The sequence below is a fragment of the Tamandua tetradactyla genome, chromosome 12 (assembly GCF_023851605.1).
Source record: "Tamandua tetradactyla isolate mTamTet1 chromosome 12, mTamTet1.pri, whole genome shotgun sequence".
NCBI lineage: Eukaryota > Metazoa > Chordata > Mammalia > Pilosa > Myrmecophagidae > Tamandua > Tamandua tetradactyla.
The window spans coordinates 33,504,438-33,527,280 of NC_135338.1; the positions used below are offsets into that span (position 1 = coordinate 33,504,438).

Below are 22,843 nucleotides of genomic sequence, written 5' to 3' on the forward strand. Positions count from 1 at the left end.
TGGAGAGGATGCTCGCACATGTCTGGCTCAGAGGAGCTGCTTGACGAATGGGAGAGGTTGTCATTACTCCTTTTAGGGTAACGCTGGGTCTTTGCAGCACCCTCCCACTTCATCATCTCTCCAAATAAATTCCTACATGAACCTGTCTTTCTCCCCCCCCTCTTTCTCACAGGATACAGCCTTGGGCCCTCAGTGGCTATCAGGTCTCTGGTCTCTGCCCTCCTTGCCCAGCTCCCCTGGGGGAGGCCTCACTCACCTGGTCAGCTGCCTGAGAGTCACCTGGGGAGGGAAAGGTGAGAGTATGACCTGAAGAAGAACAGTCTGCTGCCTTCTCCCCTCCTGCCATGGTCTAGGCTGGCTTGGAGTCTGCACCCTCCTCACCCTGTCCCTGGCAGGGTCAGCAGCAGAGAGAGTTCGGATTCTTCTTATCTGCCTCCCACACTTCCAAACCCCCTGCTGGGCCTAGCCACCATTGAGTCTCAGTTCCCAAGCCTTGAAGGGTCTTAAGAGATGGCTCAGCTCAGCCTCTCCTCTGGTGAGAGGAAACCTCCTGCTCCCCTTTAATGCCTCCTAGAGATAAGGATCTCACCCCTTCCTCTGCCAGCCTACCCCACTGGTCCCAGCTGAACTCACCTCCTGGAACTGCCACCTCCTCCCTCCAAGCCTCTCAGTTACACATAGTCCCCTCAGTCCCCTGCCCTGGGCTACATGCCAGGGGAACCAGTTCTAGGAAGGAGAGGAGTTGCTCTAGTGTTCAGTTCTCATGGCAGGGCACCATCCTGCCTTCCCTCTCTGTCTGCTCCTGATACCTGGAGCACATTTTAGTGATTCCATGGTTTATCTGGTTGTAATTTGTTCCTGACCTCCTGAACTGAGGGCTACCGGTAACCTGGGCATGCTTTCTCCATGATTTTCCAGGGCATCTGCCAGGAGCACCTCAAACCCAGTCTCTTTCCAACCCCATGCTTCCTGGGCCCACGGCGGTTGAGCTGGAGTTAGCACTCTGACTCTCAGGCCAGGGGAGGAAGACTAAAGCACCCTGACTTCCTAGGGTCCACTTGCCAGCCCTCCAGGTCTTACAGCAAGCATCAGCCCCAGAAGATGCATGGCTGACAGCAGGGGGAGGAAGAGGCCTGACTAGCTGGGGTGGGGCCTGCTGCTGACCTCTCCTACCTCCATAAGCAACTCCCTGGGACATGGGTACCTCTTGAGCCCAAGTGGAAGGAAGGGAGCAGAGCCTCTCCTGTCCTGCCAGGCCACAAGAGAGGGTTCCCAAGGCTAGGTGCTGCTGCTCCAAGCTCCCTTTCCTAAGGCCTTGGATATGGGGTCCCCAAGGACCTAGGATAGATATTCAGTGGCTCTTTGGTCTGCTGCAAACATAGGTGAAAGGGGAATCCCTGGGGCACCCTGCCCCAACCCAGGTACCCTTGTCAGGGACGGTACCAGCCTCCAGCCAGGTACCAGTGGCCGCCCGGAATGGTTGTCTTTCAGCTGACCCAGGGACAGTTCCATTGCTCATCTGCCCTTGCTCCTGGGAAGGCCTGGCCAGTTCCTCTTCCTCGGCTTTCCTCATGGACAAGCGGATGTCTGAGCTTGAGTAGGTGTAGCCATGGCCAGCAGGGCAGATTTCCCCAAAGGACTCTGCAAGGTCAACAGCCAGAGGAGAAGATGAGAGATACTGTCCCTGAAAGAAATGAGGGCCCTCCTTCCCCTCCCTTTGGGGGACACAGCAGTTGTGGCAAGGAGGGAGACCCAGGTGGGGTTGAAGGGTTGAGCAGGGTAAGAAGAATGAGGGTCTTCTAGTATGAAGGGGAAATAGGATACTAGCTTGGTGACCAATGCTGGTATGGGGGCAAAGGGTTACCTGTGCCAGGCAGGGGGCATTTCTCACACTTGGTGCCCCAAGCTTTGCCCACGCGGCTGCAGCAGCAGATCTGCTTGGTGATCCGCTGGGCCAAAGGCAGGGTGCAGGCACTGGGCCCCAGCGACCGATAGCACAGTCCCTGCTGCATGGAGATGGCCTTGTCCGCTGCAAAAGACACAGCGTGTGGAGATGGGCAGGGGGCCAGCAGGAGGGGCACAGCGTAGGCAAGAAAGACAGGGGCAGGTGTGACCTGTGCACTCAGGGAAGGGTGGGACCTTGAAAATGCCCATAGGACTTTAGAAAGGATAGCTGCAGTGGGACCCTTTGGTGACTCATCATGTTAACTGTTTGATGAGACACTTTCATCAAGGGAAGGAACCTGAGAGCAGGAAACGAGGATGGAGCTGCTTGTGCTGAGTTCTCCAAGTATTTATCCAAAGCCTATGTGTGCTGGGGGTTGGGTGGGGAGCAGTGTGCTCAGAAGGCTGCCATCTCTCCCTGGGGAGATGAGACGAGGTGACAGCCACAGGCCTGAAGGGACTGGGAGGACAGGGACCCTGCCTTGGTCATCTTTGCCACCCAGGAAACTTCCAGTGTCCAGTGCATATGGATGCTCAGTAAATGCATGTTGAATAAATGGTTGGACAGCTCAATCAATGACAATGAAAAATTGAGTCAGTGAATCAGTATACTGTGGACCCCAGTGAATTTAAGCAATGCTGGATTTAGATAAGAATAACACCACCACCATAGCCCTTTTCTTGTGCTTTGATAATAAATATTAAATAAATTATTTTGCTAATTATCTCAATGGAAGATGAGGAGGCCTTTACCAGGTGGGAAGAGACTGAAATCTTAAAGTGTTGGATGGACTCTAAGGGGACAAGAGCCAGGGAACCGAGGACCCTGGGGAAGCCCCTGTCAGGGTGCTGCTCCACCATGAACCGCATGACTTCCTGGTCTTCAGCTTCTTTTGGTGTATAATAAGGATGTTCATGAGAATTCCATGAGCAGTGGACAACTGTGTTCCTGCTTGCCCAACATCCATGCCCCCATATCCTGGGAACCACATCCCAGTTTTCCATGTGATTGGAGCAGAGGCTGACCCCACTTTCTGGCTCCAGAAGTGGCATGGGACCACACTACCCATTAGTATAGTCCATTCCCCTGGTCAGAGCAATTGGGTCAGGGATGGGCATATGGCCAAGTTGACCCAATGATAATCTCAATCTTTGGGACTTCCTGGACTATTAGAAGAGAGGGGCTCTTTTTTGATTGATATTGCAGAGCTGGTAGAACATAAGCTTGGAGCATCTTGTGGCCACCTTTGGAGGAACTATGAAACCAATATAGAAGAAATAGGTACAGAAACAGAAGAAATAGTATCTCAAGAGATAACCTAAAGACACTGTGGGTGCCTGGATCCGGCCAAGCCTGAGGCCACATCTACCCCTGAATTTCTTAGTTGTGTAGACCAATTCACCTTTTTTTTTTTTTTTGCTGAAAGCAGTTTGGGTTGGATTGTCTATTACTTGCCACCCAAGGATTCCTGACAAATAAACCTTCACAGCATTGTCACAGAAATGAAATAAAGTGACGTACGGGAAAGCATCTTGTACAGGGTGATGTGATACGCACAGGTAAATTATTCAGTCTATGAGTCCTGGATCTTCAGATGCAATCTCTGCCTCCAGCAGCCAGCTCCCTTGGGAGACCTTTGAGCCCCGGGGTGGAGATGACCAGAGGACTCAGGAGGGTGGAACAGCGCCTAGGGGCCCCGGGACACTGTGCTACTGGCCCTGGCCAGGTGGCAGAGAGGGAGAGCAAAGCCCGGCAATGAAGGGAAGAGAAACTTCGTGACTACCCCTGCCCACCCTCAGGGAGATGAGTCATCAGAGGCTGGAGGGACTAACCCTGGGGGGGGCCATCTCTGCTTCCCTGCATTAGCTGAAACGTGGTCTCTTGCTGGGACTAATAAACAAAAGTTACCTCAGGCATTAAACACTCCTGCCTTATAAAGGAAAGGAAAGTGAGGTGATGAGAAGGGAGACATGCCTCTCAGGGCCTTCAGATGTGCATCTCCCTCCCAGAGGCTCCTGAGCGCAGCCTGACGTGCTCATCCCTCTCTGGGCCCCCCACTTCTGGGAAGCGGCCCCCCACCCCCCCGCCGCCTTGGGCTCTTAACGGTCTCCTCTCGCTGGAGACACTGGGTCCAGACTCATCCCCGCTTCCCAGGGAGTGCTCCCCATGGGCCGTGCCGGAGTCTTATTTATCTCTCTGGCCTTCCCAGACCCAGTTCCAGGCAGTTTGCATTCTGAGGGCTTGGCCAGCCATTGGGAACTATGCCAAGCTGTTGGCCAATCTGACCCGGCCCTGGGCTGTTGCTTTGCAGAGGCCAGTCAGGACTGGTTTCATTCAGTTCTGGTCTGGCCTCCACGGCCAAGGAAAGCCCCATCTGGGCCCTGGCGTCAGCTCTGCCACGTGGGGGGAGGGGCGGAGGGCGTGCCATCCTGCAGCCTGGGCCTCTCCCAGCTGCAAAACACAGAGCTGAGGGTCCAGGCATGCACACACACGGACTCGTGACACGTACATGTTTATGGACACAGATACAGTTTCAGAGGCACGAGAGACCACAGGATTATGGAAAGGCCCTGGGGCCAGGCAGAAGCACCGGGCAGGCCCTGTGTCTCACCACGGCCCCTTAAGAAAGGTCTGCAGCCTTAGATCAGACTGCTAAGCTCAGGAGTGGGAAGAGGCAGCAGTGGCTCATCCAGACATTGCAGCACGGGCAACCCAGACACCCCCAAAATAAAAGAGACAGCAAAGAGGATGGAAATGATTAGAGAAGCAAACAGAAGAAATAGAAAATACGAATCCCAAACTGCAAAGCCCCAAGAGAAATGACTCAAGTAGAAACTGAAGGTGTAACCGTCTCTAGCAGGAGGGGCAGATCAGGTTTTGAATGTTGGGCCCCTCGGCAGGTTGAGTAGCATCTGCCCTAGGCAGGGGGTGATGGGACATGGCCCGTAGACCCCAAGGCACCCCCCCAGCCCCAGACCCGGGCAGCACTCACACACGCAGCGGCTCCGTGACGGGTCCAGCATGAGGCCGGGTCTGCACGTGCAGAGGTAGCTGCCCCGGGTGTTCACGCACTCCGAGTCCTTGCACAGGCCCAGGGTCAGGCACTCGTTGATATCTGCGGGGTTGGAAGAGATGACCAAGCGCCCGCCCCACCAAGGCCTGATGGAGGAGGGGCCGGAGCAGTGCTCTTGAAATACTTTCTCCAAGGAAAAGAGCAACATCAACAAGAAAATAGCTGCTATTTATTGAGTGTCAGTCACCCCAGTCTCTGTGCTTCAGTTTCCTCGTTTGTAAAATGGGGATAAGGAGAGTACTTACCAGGTAGGGATGCCACGAGGACAAGACAAGAGAAAACTGACAAATCGCTTGGCCCAATAACTGGAATCAGATTGTAATGTTACAAGCTAACATTTATTGAGTGCCTATTGTATGCAAGTCTCATGCCGGGTGCTTTACATATGATACCCCATTTAATTCTCACAGACAATTCCATGTCATAGTTTTATAGGTGAAGAAAATGAGGCTCTGCGAGTACCTAGCCCGGAGTCACTCAGCTAGCAGGCGGCATGCTGGGAGGCAAACAGAGAAGGAGGTAAAAGGGGACAGGTTGGGGGGAGGGCCAGCTGAAGTCTTCCTATCCAGCTTTCCCTGAGAGGTCCCGGAAGCATCTGTGTAGGGCCCAGGACTCTGGGGAGCACACCTGCAGTGAGCTTGGGAGGAAGGAGGGATCTTGCAAGGAGGAGGCACCGAAGAGGCTAGGGAAGGGAGGGGTGGGGACCAGAGCCAGGGTGGGCATGGGGCAAAGGAGTAGGAGGCCACGATCTCAGGTCCTCTGGACACCCGTGCCTCAGGCAGGCTGCACTGCCCCCACCCCCAAGTCCAGTGGATGTCCATCTTGTACTTCAAACAAGGGAGGTATCTTAGCTTCCTTTGCGATCCCACAAACTGTTAACACTGGGAACTTCTTCCTGCCAAGGGAAATCCTAACCCTCACACTCTGGGCTCCAAGAAGTCGGGGCCTCCTTGGTGATGGGGCCTCTGTTGATGACTAGGGCAGCAGTGAAGATGATAAGTGTGAAAGGTCCAGGGGGACATAGAGAGGAGGTTGTGCTCCCTTCTGACCTCAGGGGGTCAGGCCACCTCTTGAATGAGATAATACGCTGTTAATGCAAAGCAGCCTCTGTCATCAGAGCCAGTTGCTCAACCACAAGCTTTGGAGAAACTGGCACGGAACACAGGACCAAAGGGGCTGAAAAATGATGCGACAGGGGCACCAAGGGGAGCTACTTGTTGGCCAGATGGCCTGTTGGGAGGGAGGTGCCTGGGAAGATGCGGCTGGGATTTGGGAAGGGGAACCTCTCTATATGGCCCCCAGGCTGTGGCCAGAGCAGTTCCTCTAAATACAAATCTGACCTGCCTCCCCTCTGCTTGAGAAGCTTCTGGGCTCCCCATCATTTCCTAGAGTGAGCTCCCAATCTTTAACATGGCTTTTGCCATTTGGCCCCGCTTCCCCTCCACCCCATTTCCCTCCAGGCTCTGCACACTCTGTGCTGTTGCATGTCCACTCTACAAGCTCCAACTGTTCCTTTGCTTATGCTGCTCCCTCTGCATGTGATACCCTTTAGCTGGCCAATTTGTACTCATTTTTAAACTCTTGGCTCAGGTATCACCTCTTCCAGGAAGGCTTCCAGGATCTTTCCAGTCTGGAAGTCCCCACCGTGGTATCCACGGCATCCTGGGAGCACTTTTCTCACTGTAATTGTTTAGGTGTCGGTCCGTGTCTTACCTATCACCATGTACTCAGCACCCAGCACAATGTGGCTCATGGTAAAAACCCTAAGCAGTTCTCTGACGATGTAGGAGGAAAGGGTGGGGGGATGGAGAAAGAGAGGAGGGATGGTACATGTGGGCACAGAGGGGAGATGGGTCCTTTCCCAGAACCATGGCCACAGACATAGGATGGGGGAGATCTCAGGGGCAGGGTTGCCTGGGGGAGGACCCCTTGGTATCTTGGGGCTCAGTTGAAGTTGGGGGGAGCAGAGAGCTTATTTGAGTCCTTGGGAATAATCCTAAACCCCAGGACTAGGAAACTTGCTGAAACTGGGGACAGTTTCAGATGTGGACACCTCTGTGGCAAAAGTAAAAAGGGTTCCTCACTGCTACTCTCCCCTCAGCCCTTGGCTATCTCTGAGGCCCACCCACCCCTCTGTCCCAAGGAATCTCTGGGCCTTGTTCTGTGTGGTCTCTTCAATGCAGAGACCTTACAGAGTGTACCCGCCAACCCTGCCCCTTTTAACCCCACCCCTCTGTACCCTTACCACCCCTGGCTGGAGTTTGTGGCAGGTAGGAGAGAGGCCTGAGCAGCTGAAGGTGCTTTCTTGGGAAAAGCCCACAGAGATCCCCCACCAGCTCAGGCTCACTTGATCTCTGAAGCTGGAGTCAACAGTCATCCCAGTCCAGGGAGACCAGCCCAGGCGCTGAGTGGATGCGCAGGCGACAACAGGGTAGCACCCTTCAGACACCACACAGCGCTGGGAGCCACCCAGCCCGCGTTCAGGGTGGGGGTGGGTGGAGATGGGGAGGAGGGGCCAGGCTCAGCGCCCCGGCCCTTTGTGGCTCCTCTATCACTCTCCAACAAGTCCCCTGACTTCCTTCAACCCCTCAAACCTGCCCTCCCCCACACTGGAGCTCAGAAGTGCCCAGAGGACATGCCTCAGCAGCGACAGATGCCCCTCGGGCCTGGGAGTGGGGCTTGGTGCCCTGCATCGTCCGGCCTCCATTCCCACCCTCCGCAAGCCCAGCCCTGACCCCGCCGGCCTTACCTTGGCAGTGAGTCAGGTTCAGTCTCTTGTACCCCTGGGGACACTCCACCTGGCCATTTTCAATCACCGGGGAGGCTGAGGAGTGAAGGTAAGGGTCTCACTGGAGGGCCCACAGGCTCCTCTGTTACCTTTGCTGTGAAATCGGGGGCAGCCTAGATGTGCAGCCCACTCGGCAGCTGCGGGCCCCTTCCAGACCACCCCCCAGGCGGCTGGGCCTCTCCCGCTACAGTCCCTCCCTCTGCTCTCACTTTGTCCCACCTGCTTCCTTTTACTAAAAACTATTACCAGTTACATATGTGATATATAGTGATAATATTACGTATATATTATACCACATTCATGTTATACTATAAAGCATGTGACTGAACTTTTGTTTTCACTTTTTATTTTGAAATAATTATTATTCCACAGGAAGCCGTAAAAATAGTACAGAAATACAATTATGCTAAAACACTGAATGAAGCTGAATGTGAGAATGATAGAGGGAGGAGGGCTGGGGGCACAAATGAAATCAGAAAGAAAGATAGACGATGAAGATTGAGACGGTATAATCTAGGAATGCCTAGAGTGTATAATGATAGTGACCAAATGTACAAATTTTAAAAATGCTTTTGCATGAGGAAGAACAAAGGAATGTCATTACTGCAGGGTGCTGAAAATAGACGGTAATTAATATTTTAAAATTTCAACTTATGTGTGAGACTAAAGCAAAAAATGTTTATTTGGTACAAAATTTGTATTTTGACTAGTGCATTTCCTAATATAATTTATGTAGACAGCTTAATTGAACACTATAAGTATATGGAACCTTGAGTAGGACATGAGATTTTGTTGGTTTGTCCACAGCGATGCCCCGATAAATCCCAGAGTGAGTTGAACAGTGAATAAAAAAGTATTTGCAAAGTCCCCTTCAGGGAATGGTGAGAACGGGGGAAAATTCAACTTTCCCAAGTTGAAATCTTGATATTCTCACAAGCAGTGTGGACAACCAAAGCTATAGGCTGAGCCCCCAGTCTTGGGGTTTGTTCATATGAAACTTAACCCCACAAAGAATAGGTCAAGCCTACTTAAAATTAGGCCTAAGAGTCACCCCCAAGAGAACTTCTTTAGTTGCTCAGATGTGGTCTCTCTCTCCAGCCAACACAACAAACAATCTCACTACCCTCCCCCTGTCTACATGGGACATGACTCCCAGGGGTATGGACCTTCCTGGCAGCATGGGACAAAAATCCTAGAATGAACTGAGACTCAGCATCAAGGGATTGAGAAAAACCCTAGAATAAGCTGAGACTCAGCATCAAGGGATTGAGAAAACCTTCTCGACCAAAAGAGAGAAGAGTGAAATGAGACAAAGTGTCAATGGCTGAGAGATTCCAAACAGAGTCGAGAGGTTATCCTGGAGGTTATTCTTATGCATTAAATAGATATCACCGCGTTAGTCAAGATGTAATGGAGAGGCTGAAGGAAACTGCCTGAAAATGTAGAGCTGTGTTCCAGTAGCCATGTTTCTTGAAGATGATTGAATAATGATATAGCTTTCACAATGTGACTGTATGAATGTGAAAACCTTGTGTCTGATGCTCCTTTTATCTGCCTTGTCAACAGACGAGTAGAACATATGGAATAAAAATAAATAATAGGGGGAACAAATAAAAAAAAATAGTACAGAGAGGTCTCATGTATCCATCATTTAATTTCTAAGTTTGGTTCTAAATTTCTTTTGATTCTTGGTTTGGATGATTGTCATAGCTGACAAAGTATCCTAGATCAAGATGAAGAGCTTCACCGGTGATTGCACTTATAAAATCAGGTTATTTATTATCAATCACATCTACCAACTGGGCAATGTTTTTGTTAAAATTTGGCTAGTCAGGGGCAGGCCACAGTGGTTTAGCAGGCAGAGTTCTTGCCTGCCATGCCAGAGACCTGGGTTCGATTCCCAATGCCTACCCATCCTAAAAAAAATTGGCTAGTCAGTTACCATTTTACCTGAGATTGGTTAGTTGCTCTTAAAAATTCATCAGTTTCATTTTTATCTATTTTTTAACAACTGGCTTCAAATCCACAAAAGTGCAGTATTTGGACGATTTTTCTAAGTAAGAAAATTCCATTTTTCAAGTGTGCACATGAATTATAGCAACAGAATCACATAATGATGGAATTGTTATCAAACATCCATTTTCAAAAGGCTCTTTCCATTGCACGAGTCTCTTGAAAAGCAAACCTGCTTGAAGTTCATAGCAGATAAAACGGGGAAGATGTCTGATTGCAGACTGCCAATGAGGAAATGATTCTCATGATTTTGGTATGGATACATGTCCTGGTTTGATTTCACACATTCCCCCATACTTTATAGAAAAGATAGAAGTAATTTTTTTTGTTTTAACAATTGACATTGACCAAAAACAGGGAAAACATCTCTTTTATATTGGAGAGACACAGTAGTGTGTCAGGCTTCTTGAGAAGCTCTAAGGGGGCATCCTATCAACAATCACTTGTCATCACAGAAAAAGGCTGCAAATTTGGAACGCTTGTCTTTTTGTTAGAAGAAAAGAACAAAAATTGTAACTCTTTTTTCAGTTTGAAGATTCCTTTGCCAGAAGATAGCCATTAGTTCTCAAGGGGTATTAGGGATTTTCACAGACACGCTTTATTCCAATGCAAAGTTCCATAAAGTTACCATTATACTCTTAAGGACTTGTTTTATAAAGTTAACTGCAGGTTGACATCCAGTAGTAATTTCTCTTCTTCTGGCTTCGACTTCTTTGTGCCAATAGCTTGCCCATGAAGAGTGCAGTGAAGGAATTTTACACATAGCCCTCCCTTTTTCAATCACCTTACCCCAATTCCTTTTTTATTGCAGTTGTAGCACCAGTGTCTATAGAGTTGCTTGGTAAAATTTACATTTCTTCAAGACATCATTTGCTGTTGAGAATATATGTCCTCTCATGCCTGTTTCCTCAATTGGCTCACAAAAAAAGATAATTCTTCACTTTTCTTGTCATTGAAACAGAATCTTGCAAATACCAAAAGACCTGTTGGAAATGTTTATACTTTCATCTAGTGATACAGCAAAGTTTTAGCCTCTTGATGCTTTTTTTTTTTTTTTTTTGGGTATGCTGTATGATGGGGGTCACATTTCATTCTTTTTCCGTGTGAGTATCCCGTTATCGCAGTACCATTTGTTGACATTTTTTTTCTTGTTTTGCGAAGTTCTCAGGCTGGGAACTGAACCCGGGTCTCCTGCCTAGCAGGTAAGAATTCTTTCACTGAACTACCCGTGCACCACCCCTCTCAATGCTTTTAGATGTTTTTTCTAATCAAGATAATTTCTATGCTATTGTTAGTTGCTATCCCCAGATACAATATGCACTTAGGGTGAAGTTTGTGATGACTGATCATGGATTTAAAAACCCACATTTCATACAGTCTTTTTTTTTTACATAGGCAGGCACCGGGAATCAAACCCGGGTCCTCTGGCATGGCAGGGAAGCATTCTTGCCTGCTGAGCCACCGTGGCCCATCCCATATAGTCTTTTTGAGAATTTTGAATCCTGGGTTACTTTTGGGTCACATATGATTATATCATCATATTATCCTTGCCCCTTGGCATGGCTGATTACATTTAATGGCCATATGAGAAGTATCAGCATCTCATTTTTCCAAAACATTTTACTGTGCTAACATACATACCACCCCAAATTCCCTTTTTAAACCACTCTCATGTGTACGCTTAGTGATATCAGTTATATTCACAATATCATGCCACCGAAACCACCATCTATTACCAAAAATTTTCAGCACCTCAAACAGAGACTCTGTATCCATCAAGCATTAACTTCCCATTGCCCATTCCCCCAACCCCTGGTCATCTATAATCTACTTTCTGGCTCTTTGAGTTTCCTTATTCAAGATATTTCATGCACATGAAATAAAACTTGTCCTTTTGTGTCTGGCTTATTTCACATACCATGTCTTCAAGTTCATCCATGTTGTCACATGTATCAGAACTTTATTTCCATTTACAGTCGAATAATATTCCATTGTGTATATATGTATATCACACTTGGTTTATCCATTCATCGCTAATGTACATTTGGGGTGCTTCCACCTTTTGGCGATTGTGAACAATGCTGCTATGATTGCTGATATACAAATAACTGTTCAAGTCCCTGCTTTCAATGGGCATATACTGAAGAGTGGATTGCCAGGTCATTTGGCAATTCTATGCTTAACTTCCTGAGGAGAGCCTTGCATTCTTCTACATTTGTTTGTGATGATATTATTCATGTTATTTTGAATCCTCAGGGTCTTTGCAGAAATATTTAAGAATCATTCATTAATTTGGTGAGGATTGTGTAGTAAAACTAGATGACATAATTGAAAAATCCAGTGAACTTGAGCTCCCTGAACTACACTATGCTGTACTATGTCAAAGACAAATATGAAGAGGCCCCACGTGTTCTTGGAACCCCCATTCTTCCCTGAGGATATCTTTGGTGCCACATATGACATATGAAAGTCTGACAGGTAGACAGACCAAGTGAGGATATAAACTAGTAAAGTTTAATTTTTCTTGTTATTTTGAGATAAAATGTAAATCAAAGTTCTAATATATATTTTTCCTGCTGTGGACTGTCTTCCTTGGGGTCTGCATGTTCCACCGGGGGGACCAGGCTTTATAGAAAAAAGGCGGCTCTTATGGAGATAAAGGTGGATTCTGAAGATGCTGACATTGAGACAGAGGATGGGAATGAGTCCAGGAAAGTAAGCATCCCTGGCGTTGGACCTGGTGGTATGAATGGAGGACAGAAGAAGAGAAGAGAGGAAGTGGTCTGGGTAAACTCAGAAAGCAGGCTGATTATTTGTAGCCCGCAAACATTATGAGGAGCAAAAGGAAGGAAAGAATAATCCAAGGCTGTTGCCAGATGGCCAAGGAATAATAAATTCATGTTTGTATGAAGCTTTGGAGTTGCAAAGACAGTGGTGCGTATTGTCCTGCCCATTTCTCATAGCCATAACCCTATACGACAAGGAACAATAGCTCTGTTTTGTGGATAAGAAAATCAAAGCTCAGGGAGGTTCAGGAACTTGCCCAGAGAGGGAGCTAAAGGCCAGGACCAGGTCAGGTCTTGAACCCAGGCTTCTGGCTGTAAAGGCAAGGTCCCTCCCACTCTACCCACTGCCCTTCTCTGAAAGAAAGAGAGGTTGAGTTTTCCATCCTCCCTATGCCTCAGTTTACTCCTCTGTAAAATGGGGATAATATTTAGTCAGGGGATTGGGGTGTGCCAGGAGGCCAGGACAGCAATACCTCTTCTGATGTGAAGAAAGAGAAGTCAAGCAGAAGGACTTAAGCTTCTTTAGTGGTCTGGAGAGGAGCGGCAGAGAGTTTGGATCAGAGCAGGGAGCAAGGCTGGGGCCAGCTGCAGACACCTGCAGGAAACCCTGAGAACTTGAGGAATGTGTTAAGCTGAGAAGAGTTGGATTCATTCATTCGTCTGAATACGTGTGTTTTTCCTATAAAGTGATTTCCTCCCTCAGAAAAGAGACTCTGACTTCTCGCTGGTCTGAAGAGAGCATGTTGGATGGGCAACCCTATGTGAAGGCAGGCTTCCAGAGAAAAATAAATGTCAAAGCCACGGTGTCTGGGGAAACTCCTATTTTTGCCAATAGCCAAGAGCAAGCGGCTGCCTCCCCACCCCCTGGATCCTTAGCACCTTCTCTCCCCCCCCACAGAGGCACTCTACAAAGAGCTAGTTCCCAGCCTCTGTAAGACTACGTGCAGCATCCAATTCAAAAATCTGCTTAAATCTCCTTGGAGAAAAGAACACAGAAGTTTCAGATGGCCATGTGGGGAAGGAGAAACCTGGCTCAGACTGGGACTTCAGCAGCAGCAAGCTGTGTGATGCACTCACACCAGATGCTGGTCCTAAGTGCTCCCGACACACACAAGCCTTCCCTGATCAGAACACTTTTCCTGCTGCGTGACTGCCACCCGCGCCAAGTGCTGACCTGTGTCCTCCACCAAAGTGCAAGCTCCATGAGGACAGGGACCCTGCCTTCTTAGTCACTGCCATATCTGGGGTGCCAGATATAGCCTGTGTTAGGGTTTCAATAAAAATTGGAATGAATAATAACAGCAACCCCCAAAACAGCGCTTACTGTGGGCCAGGTCCTACTATAAAGGTTTTTTTACAGGTATTAACTCATTTAATCCTCACAATTACTAATAATATCCCCATTTTACAGATGAGCAAATTGAGGCAGTTGGAGGTTAGGAAATTTGCCCAAGGTCACCCAACTGATAGGTAAGTGGTGGAGCTGGGATTATGAATCCAGACAGCCTGGTCCCAGAAGCTTCTGAACTGGTCCTCTCCACTGCCTCCAAACAAATAAATGAATTAATTAACAATAAGACTAAGGAGTTGTCAAGAACAAGAACTCTAGGGTCCAGAGGCCACAGGGAGATGTCTGTCAACAAGAAACCTAATGCCCTTCCTAGGAATCCCATTGTTTCCAAGGGTTCAGAAGAGCGAATGGAGGAAAGAAAAGGACAGGGATACTCAGAGGGAGGTGAGAAGAACTGATCAGATGTTTGATATATTCTCCTAAATGCATGTAACAGCCTGGGTCTTCTTCCTACTTCAGGGTCAACAGCTAAGGCAGAGTTCAGATACCAAAGTACCATTTGGAAATGACAATGGACATGGTTGAGGATCTGTCCTACCCATCACAGAACCTCAGCCAGATCAAGGGCAGAGGTCAGAGAGAGGAAAGAAAAGAATTTGTGAGGAGCTCTTGAGAGAGACTGTGGCTAATGACTCCCTGCAGCTAAGACTCATAGGCCTGAGAAAGCCAAGTTGCTGCTGAATTGAACTCCAAGGAGTTTGAATGCCCCCAAATGCCTTTGGAACATGTAGGGCACATGTGGGTAACTTTCTTGATAAGGAAACTGGTGCCAAGTGAGCCTAGAGCTCAGGTCTGACCCCTGACCCCGGCCCTATCTACCCACTGCTGCACCTTGACCTAGGAGAGAAGCAGGGGATCTTCTTGGCTGCAGCCTGTCTCTGCCCTGCTAATTCTCCCCCGTTGGCTGCTGGGACTCCCAGGGAGGCCTCAACAAAGGCAATCCAATGGCTCGAGACAGTTTTGGATGTGACTACACCAACGGAGGCCGGAGAGGAGAGGCTGGAGATCTGTGTCTGGCCACAGGGCAGTTTATAAGCCACAAAGATCTCGGCCTGTGATAACAGGGACCTGCTTCAGAGAGCTGAGGATGGTACCCACTGCCTACCCTCTCTACTCCAGAGAACAGAAACATATGTGTGCATGCACGAGGCTGAGCCTGGATGCTGAGGAGTACATGGGCAGACTGGAGGTGGACTTCCAATTGGCAAACCTCCAGCTGATAAAATGAAGAGAAACTTTACTCCCTCCAGGGCAGCAGGGTGGTGGTGGTGGTGGTGGTGTAGAGATTGTGGGTACTGGGACAGCCAGACCACATCTAATTTCTGGCTCCACTCCGACTAGCAGTGTGAGCATGTTCCAGGGCACATTTTTTACCTCTTTCGTAGTAATTTTCTCATCTGTAGACGTGGAGACTGAAACTGTTAGTGTGTGGGGTTGTTACAAGGGTTAACTTAACTGAAGCAATGGATGCTGGCTACACTTAGTACAATGCTTGGCACAGCCCCCCGGAAGCTCTAGACAAGAGGTATTTCCCTCTTTCCTTCTTTCCATCTGCACAGGCTCAGGGACAGAGCGCTGATATTATGCCCCTCACTAGCGGAATGGACTTGGGTAAGTCACTCAACCTCTCTAAGCCTCCGTTTCCTTATCAGTAAGATGTGGATGCGAATACTTAACATAGGGGGTTATAGTGAACACTAAGTAAGAGGGAAGACTCTTAGTATAACAACTGTCACATTAGTTATTATCTTAATGTCCATTTCTTCAGATTCTCCTCCTTGAACAAGTACCAATGGATGCTCCCAATGATGACGGAAATTCCCCCAGGATGGGGCAGCGCTACATGCCAAAGTGGGCATCTTGGTCACCACAAACAGAGGCACAAAGGGGTCTGGTGAGACCCCTGGTTCAGGCAGGTACTCCTCCAGCATGCCCCACCCCTACCCAGTATTCTGCATGTCAGCGTTGCCCAGCATTGCTGGGGTAGGAATGCTGCAAAGTCAGGTCAGGGGCACAATTCCCAGGAGGCTTCAAGTCTCTTGGAAGGAGATTCCAGAACATTCCTGAGCCAAAGAGGCTCTGCTTTGTCAGTGTCAACAACTAGAATTCTAAAAATCCTGTTTTCTTTAGGACAGGGGACTCAGAGTCCCAGAGAATGAGCACCCCACCCCAAAACAGCTGTTCCTCAAGCTGGGGTCCTCTAGTTTAGCAAATGCCTGAGCCAAGTGCATAAGAAGCATCAAGAGAAGGCAAATTCAGAGTGGTGAGAAGCAGTTATTTATTTATTTATCTATTTATTTTTACATGGGCAGGCACCGGGAATCAAACCCAGGTTCTCTGGCATGGCAAGCATTCTTGCCTGCTGAGCCACCGTGGCCCGCCCATGAGAAGCAGTTTTGAGTCAGATAGACTTGGGGCTCAGGCCCAATTTCCTCATCTTTAAAGTGAAGGCAATAGCATCCAACTCCCAGAGATATTGTTAGGAAGCAAAGAAAGGAGGGAGTGCTCAGCATGGTACCTGGCACTTAATCACGATGATGGTGATGATGATAATGTTACTGCTGTAACTTGGTACTTGCCCTAAGGTTCTCTGCCTTAACTTGCCCTTATGCCTACGTCACTTACACACACACACACACACACACACACACACACACACACACACACAGAGGCTGCCACTCCAGAGCCACACCTGTGACACTCCTCATGGACAAGGATTATGAAAAAGCAAAACCAAACCAAACCTTGCTTTCTATTGAGGGTTTCAAATAAATGTTCAAATATATATATATAAATACCATTCCCTCCAAAATCAATTTCCTCCCCCAACTCCATCTGCTAAACTGTTGCCAGGAGATGCACTCATGATGGGAGCTCAGAACTCCTAGGCAAACCCATTTTATTTTTGAATGGCAGCAGCTTCTGGTAAATAGTTGCTTGTGTCGTTTTGAACTGAATTCTGCCCCTCAGAGACGTCCCCATATTGGCCTTTGCCCTCCAGAAACACACGGAACAAGCTGATCCCTTCTCCCTGGGATAATTCTTTCAGGACATCTCTGCAAACTCAGGCCTGGGCTAGGGGGTAACTACCCACCTGTCTGTTCAACCAAAGTCTTCTTGAGGGACATTATTCTTTATGGACAAGTAACTCTTGAAGTACGAGCCTGGGGTGCATCTTCAGGCTTGAGGATGTGAAATTCTAGTTTAGTACCTGATTTTCATGACCTTGGGCCTCCTCAGAATGACTGCCTGACTGTCAAAATCATGTGGTCTGAATTGCAGCTCCACCTGTCCTAGCTTTGTGACCTTGGACACATTCCTTCGCCCTCTCTGAGCTTAATTTTCCCATCTGTCCAATGGAGATAAACATCCTTAGCTTGCAGGTGGTTGTGAAAATTAAATGAGATAATGCAGGTAAAGGGCTCCTTATAGAGTAAAAGTTCAATAAGGGGCTACTCTTGCCTTTAAGAGGGAAAAATGCAGAATTCTTTGAAGGGGGTACGGCAAAAGAATCAGCACTCCCTGGAGGTTCTGAAGTGAACTCAGCCAGCACCAGGCAGAGGGAAAGACAAAGGCGAGACAAACAACTGGAGTCCACCAGCATGGGACATGAGCCATATGCCAGCCTTGGCTGCTCCCGCAAAGGACCTTGGGGTTGACTCAGCCAGTGTCAAGCCAGATGAGGGAGCAGCCAACTTTCTAGTTGACCCAGATGTCTTTCTCAGATGAAAACTAAAAAATATGGCCCCAATCAAAGTGGCTTTTGAGCACCATGTACTCTCCAGACCCTGGCAGGGGGACCACAGAGCCTCTGAGCTGGGACCTTGGGTAAATACCAAGTGGCCAGGAAGATGTGGCTAAGGCTGAGTCCTGTAAGGTCAGCTGGGCACATGCTGCGCCTGTCAATCAGAATGACAGGGAGAAGGGAGGGCCCAAAGTGCTGCCTGGATGATTCCTTGAGCCACCTCCCCGAGGAAGGGGAATTTTTTGGAAGAAAAGGGATTTGTCTGTGCCATGTAACCACCACTTTAAGACAATCATTTTCCATGTCAGAAATAGCAGCATTCTGCAGGGACCTTTTTCAACAGCCTGGGGACTCAAAGCCAGAAGGTGATTGAGTGGATGGAGGCCAGGAAGTTCATTCCTCCCAGGTTCTGGCTTTATTATTCTCATCAGGATCTGACTCTGCTGCATCACCTCGCTGGGCAGGACAAAGCCCTTCCTATGTGACACAGCCCTGTTTGATCAGAGAAGAAATAGAGGCTCAGGAAGGCAAGTCACCAGGGCTAAAGATGTTCTAGAACCCCAAAGTCTTGCCTGTTTTGCCACCCATGCCCCAAACCAATGCCTGCAGCTTCTTCTTTACTTCTGTTCTTTGCACAGTAGCTTGTTTGCCATGCCTGCTTCAAGAAACATCCCTTACCCCAGTCCCAGGCTCAGGCATGGAGTTAGGTATCTGGCAGCCTGCCAACACAAACAAGGTTCCCCAACGTCTTGCCCCTTTTCTGTACAATGCCCAGCTGCACTTAAATGTGTTTTAAATGTTTACGTTGCCCTGGTCTTTGTTATTTCTTGCTTGGTGTACTGGAATGCTGACATTCCAGGGTTTGCTCCCTGATGGCGCTGAACTCAGTGGAGGGGGTTGGTGGGGAAGCCCCCACCTGGGGCGGGAGCAGAGATGGGTCAGGGCTGAGCCCTGTGTGGGGGGTGGCGGCGGAGGGGTGGCAGTCAGTGTTCTGCACCCACGTGTCCATGTACAGCATCTGACCCAAGTCACAGAGTTCTGCTCCCTCGCCCACCAGCGGTGGACACCAGGCCCTGCCTGAACAGAGCTGGCAGCCCCACTGGTAGTCGGGGAGCAGAGCAGGGTCCTTGGGCATCAGATGGGCTGAGATCATGAGGCTGGCACACAGCTGCGACTAGGAGTGGGCTGCTGGGCAGTGAGGCAGCCTCTGAAATGCAGACTCTGGGCTTCTATCCCATTCTCCAGCCTCCCAGTGAGGGCCATGGGTTCCCTACTCCTATCCCTAACTAAAAAGCCCTGCCAGGGGGAACAGGCCAGGACCCAGCCCAAAGGCAGCCATCCCTGTATAGCCTGTATCCCTATATCCCTGCATCCCGGCATCTCTGCCACCCAGTGGGCCCCCACATCCTGGATAGGATGTGCTCCTGTTCTTTGTTTAAATGCTATAGATGGGGGTTGGGCCATTTGCATGAAGAATCGATGGTGGCTTCTGTTTTCATTCCCACTAATGTCACTTGACAAGGCTTTACCCACTAATGTCATTTTTCAAGTTGGCCTAGTGAGTTGGAAGGGAGATACTGGCCCTAAAGACCCTGTAAGACCCTGATTGCTATTGCCTCACCCACAAGGCAGCATCTCGATGGCTCAACATTGTACTTGGTGGCCCAACCTTGGACTCCTCAGTGCCTGACACTCACCCAGAGAAAGATTTTGAGAGGAAGGAGGCCTCAGCTATGAGGAAGGCAGGGCATGAAACCAGCAGTGAAACAGTGTGCTGGGGAGGTGGGGAGATGGAGACCCTCCCAGGATGCTGGTTCTCAGCTGCGCTGCTCTGCTCCATTCCTCTACCACCCACACAGCCCCTGGCAGTTGAAGCCACTTCTCCCTCTATTACCTCTCAGACTGCAGGGGGCAATGTCGTGACAGTTTCTGGGCCCTGGGACAAGTAGGAGGAACTTCTGGCTCCTGAATTGCCACTTGGATGATTCTTCGTTGCCCCCTTCCAGCGGGGCCAACTCCCTCCCAGGCCAGCTCTGCCTGATCACGTGGTCCCTGAGCAGGTCAGCACCTCGGTCAGCAGCAGGTACTGGCTGCACCTCGGGGGGTTGATGGGGAATGGGGAAACTCCACCCAGCTGTCTGAATGAGCCAGCCCCTGGGAATCAGAACCTACCCAGAATCTTGGGAGCCCTGACCCAACCTGGCCCTTCTGACATGCCTGCCTTCCCACAGAAGAGGCAGGGCGGGCTAGGGGCCAGCAGAGGACGTGCTGGGCTCCAGGGAATGTAGTTTACTCTCTTGGTCTCACCTCTTGAGTCATTAAGCACTTTCCATCTCTTTGACTGGCCTACCTTAATCATTCTTCAGGTCTCATCCTGAACAAATAGCTCCTCTAATATGTTCTCCTTGACCCTACAGCTTGGGCCCCACGGCATACGGATGTGCAGGCTATAGAACTGCACAAAAGTACCACATCTAAAGGAATCATTGGCATCCCAGACGTGTATATTTATGAGGACTGTTCTGAACAAATGGCTGCATATCTTTTTCTAAAAAGTGTGCACAGGGCCAAGCAGTGACCCAAGTGGCCCGGTCTATTTTCCCACAGCACTCAACACTTAGCCAGTTACTACATGATCATCATTTCAATAGCAGCCCCCACTAGACTGTAAGCTTGGGGCAGGCAGGGTTGCCTCTATCTTATTCTCCACTGTCTCTTGGGGCCTGTACACCATGCTCACTTCAAATTGGTGCTTGGTCATTGTAAATATTTGACTGAGTGAGATGTAGTTTGTGAACATCTCAAGGGTCAGCTTGGCAGGAAGCAGGAAGGAAAACAAGGAAAGAAGAAAAGTAGCAGAAACATCTCTGGCCTACAGAAGGAGAAGTTGACCAGTTTAACATACTCTTCCCCGAGGGGGCAATGGGTCAGTTCCCTTTTCTCTTTCTAGAGGGCTATTTTCTAATAATGATAATATTCAGAATAGTGCTACCACTTGTTGACTAAGGAGCATTGCTGAACACATGCATCATCTCATCTAATCTCCATAGTAGCCCTGTGAGGCTGGCACTACTGTCCCCATTTCACAGACATGGAGACTAAGGCAGAGAGAGCTCAGTGGGAAGAGCTGAGACTAGTACCTGTTATGTGTTTGATGCTTCAAGTCCAGGAGCTTAATACTACCCTTTGCTATCTCATCAACAATTCTGCTGCATTGTGAAACCAGCTACCCTTAGTTTTAGCTTGGAAAATATGGTCACTGCTTTCCAGCTGAGCCTGATGCTGGGAACAGCCCTGTTTCTCCCACCTCTGGGCTCCGGTCCAGGATCCCCTCAAAACAAGTTCCAGGTAACCTCTTTGACTCACCAAGTTGGCTGCTGACAGGCAAAAGAAATACGTGCTAGGCCCAGGCACAGGAAAGGGGCCTGGAGAGGAACATGGGCTGAGCGGACAGAGGTATACCCAGGCACAGGGCATCTCTGCATCCTCCTCTCACTGTAAGATTAAAGCCTGGGAGGGCAGGACAAACAGACATTTTGCTCACCCCTGCATACCTAGTTCTTGGCACATGCAAGATACTCAGTGAGAACTGGATGGATGGATGGTTGGATGGATAGGTAGATGGGTTGATGAATACATGTCAGGTCCTTCCCACCACCCAGAAGAGGGCATACTGGCTTTCCTGTGCCCCAAGGCTGAGGACAGTCTGGAACAGGCACTCAACTGAATCAATGTTGGGAGACAGGAAGTAAGAGGAACAGAGGGGCTGCCCTATGGTGGGGAGAGGCCCAGAGACCCTCCAGGGAGGGATGAGTTTGCTCTGACACTGAGTCACCAAATCAACATCCCTGGGCCCTGGTGCTTAGGCAGGGGTGTATTGGGGTGGAGGGCTGAGAGGTGGGAGGGAACTCAGCAGAGGATAGGACCCCTGAAATCTAAGCAAAAACAACTGACAAGAAGGGTTGTTCCTCACAGGTAATCAGACACAACAGGTAGGCCAGGTTGCCCCCAGCAGAGATGCTGAGCTGTCTGTCCAGTCAGAGGGCTTGGCCACATCCAAGAGCACCTTTAAGTAGGATCTAGAAAGCCTTTGAAGTTTACCAGCCTGTTTTACTGCCTGGGGATCGAGGGGTTGCCTTGCAGCACAGGGGGTGAGCAGGCCAGGCCCCAGGGAGAGCCTCCCCCACAATCCTCAACAACTTGGCACCAAGCACTCACCTGGTCTTAGTGGGCATGGGGCACACGAGGTCACCCCCCAGAAGGCTCCCACACTGCCACAGCAGTCCTCTTGGGAAGTCAGCTCCAGCAGGGGGTTGGTACACTGGAAAAAGGCCATGGGCACCCATGATCCTTCCTTCTCTCGTCCTGTGCATGGAACTCCCAGGAAAGCCTGGGACACAGAGCTCACTCCCCACACTCTGCTAGAGGATGTTCCCCCCTCCCCCCCATCCAAGGGAGGATAGAGGGGAGCGGCCTGTGTTCCAAAGCAAAGCAGAGAAACCTTGGGTTCACCCCACCAGACCCCAAAGACCCTGCTAGCACAACCCAAAAGCAAGACCTGCTCTGGGCAGCTCTGTAAATTGCCATGTTCCATGTTCCTGGGGAACTTCAGTGTCACCTACTGTGGGCCCACCCCATGAGCAGGGGTCCAGCTCAGGGACAGCATAAGCTGAGAGGGCAGGGAGGATTTGGGGGCTCAGGGTCTTTACCCCTTGGCGACCCTCCCTCTCTTCCCATTCCCTAACCTCAGGAGGGTTTTCTGGAGATACCAATTCTCCACCCCCAGAAAAACCATCCTTGGTCTGGCCTTGCCCCTGGTCTTAGTTGGACTCAGAAAAGCTCCCCTGACCTCCCAGCACTGACTATGGATGCCCCCAGGATGGGGAGGGGTGTCTCTCATCTTTGCAACCCCAGGGCTTTGGGGTTTAACTTGCATGGGCTGATTCCACATCTCTGTGACCTCAATCTCACCTGGACACCAGACTCCTTCTCCCCACATCCTAACAGCCCCATAGCCTATGTGTGAATGGTCCTCGGCTCAGCTTTCAGAGAGCCCAGGATTTAGGACCAGACTCTAGGCTACCTTTGCCTAAGGATGTTGGCAACAGTTCCTCTAGAGGGGAACCTGAGAGGACCAGTAGG

At 49.6% G+C, this 22,843-nt stretch overlaps 1 protein-coding gene across 2 annotated transcripts in view; it reads right to left on the minus strand.

The window, feature by feature from the left end:
• LTBP2 (latent transforming growth factor beta binding protein 2) overlaps window positions 1-22,843 on the minus strand; it is a 108,202-nt gene that overhangs the window by 29,164 nt on the left and 56,195 nt on the right. For both annotated transcript variants that reach the window (XM_077123047.1, XM_077123046.1), the window contains 6 exons: window positions 21,920-22,022; window positions 7,768-7,842; window positions 4,938-5,060; window positions 1,865-2,029; window positions 1,426-1,641; window positions 257-279 (listed from right to left, as the gene is read on the minus strand). In XM_077123047.1, the coding sequence (XP_076979162.1) occupies window positions 257-279; window positions 1,426-1,641; window positions 1,865-2,029; window positions 4,938-5,060; window positions 7,768-7,842; window positions 21,920-22,022 (705 nt within the window). The remainder of the gene's footprint in view (window positions 1-256; window positions 280-1,425; window positions 1,642-1,864; window positions 2,030-4,937; window positions 5,061-7,767; window positions 7,843-21,919; window positions 22,023-22,843) is intronic.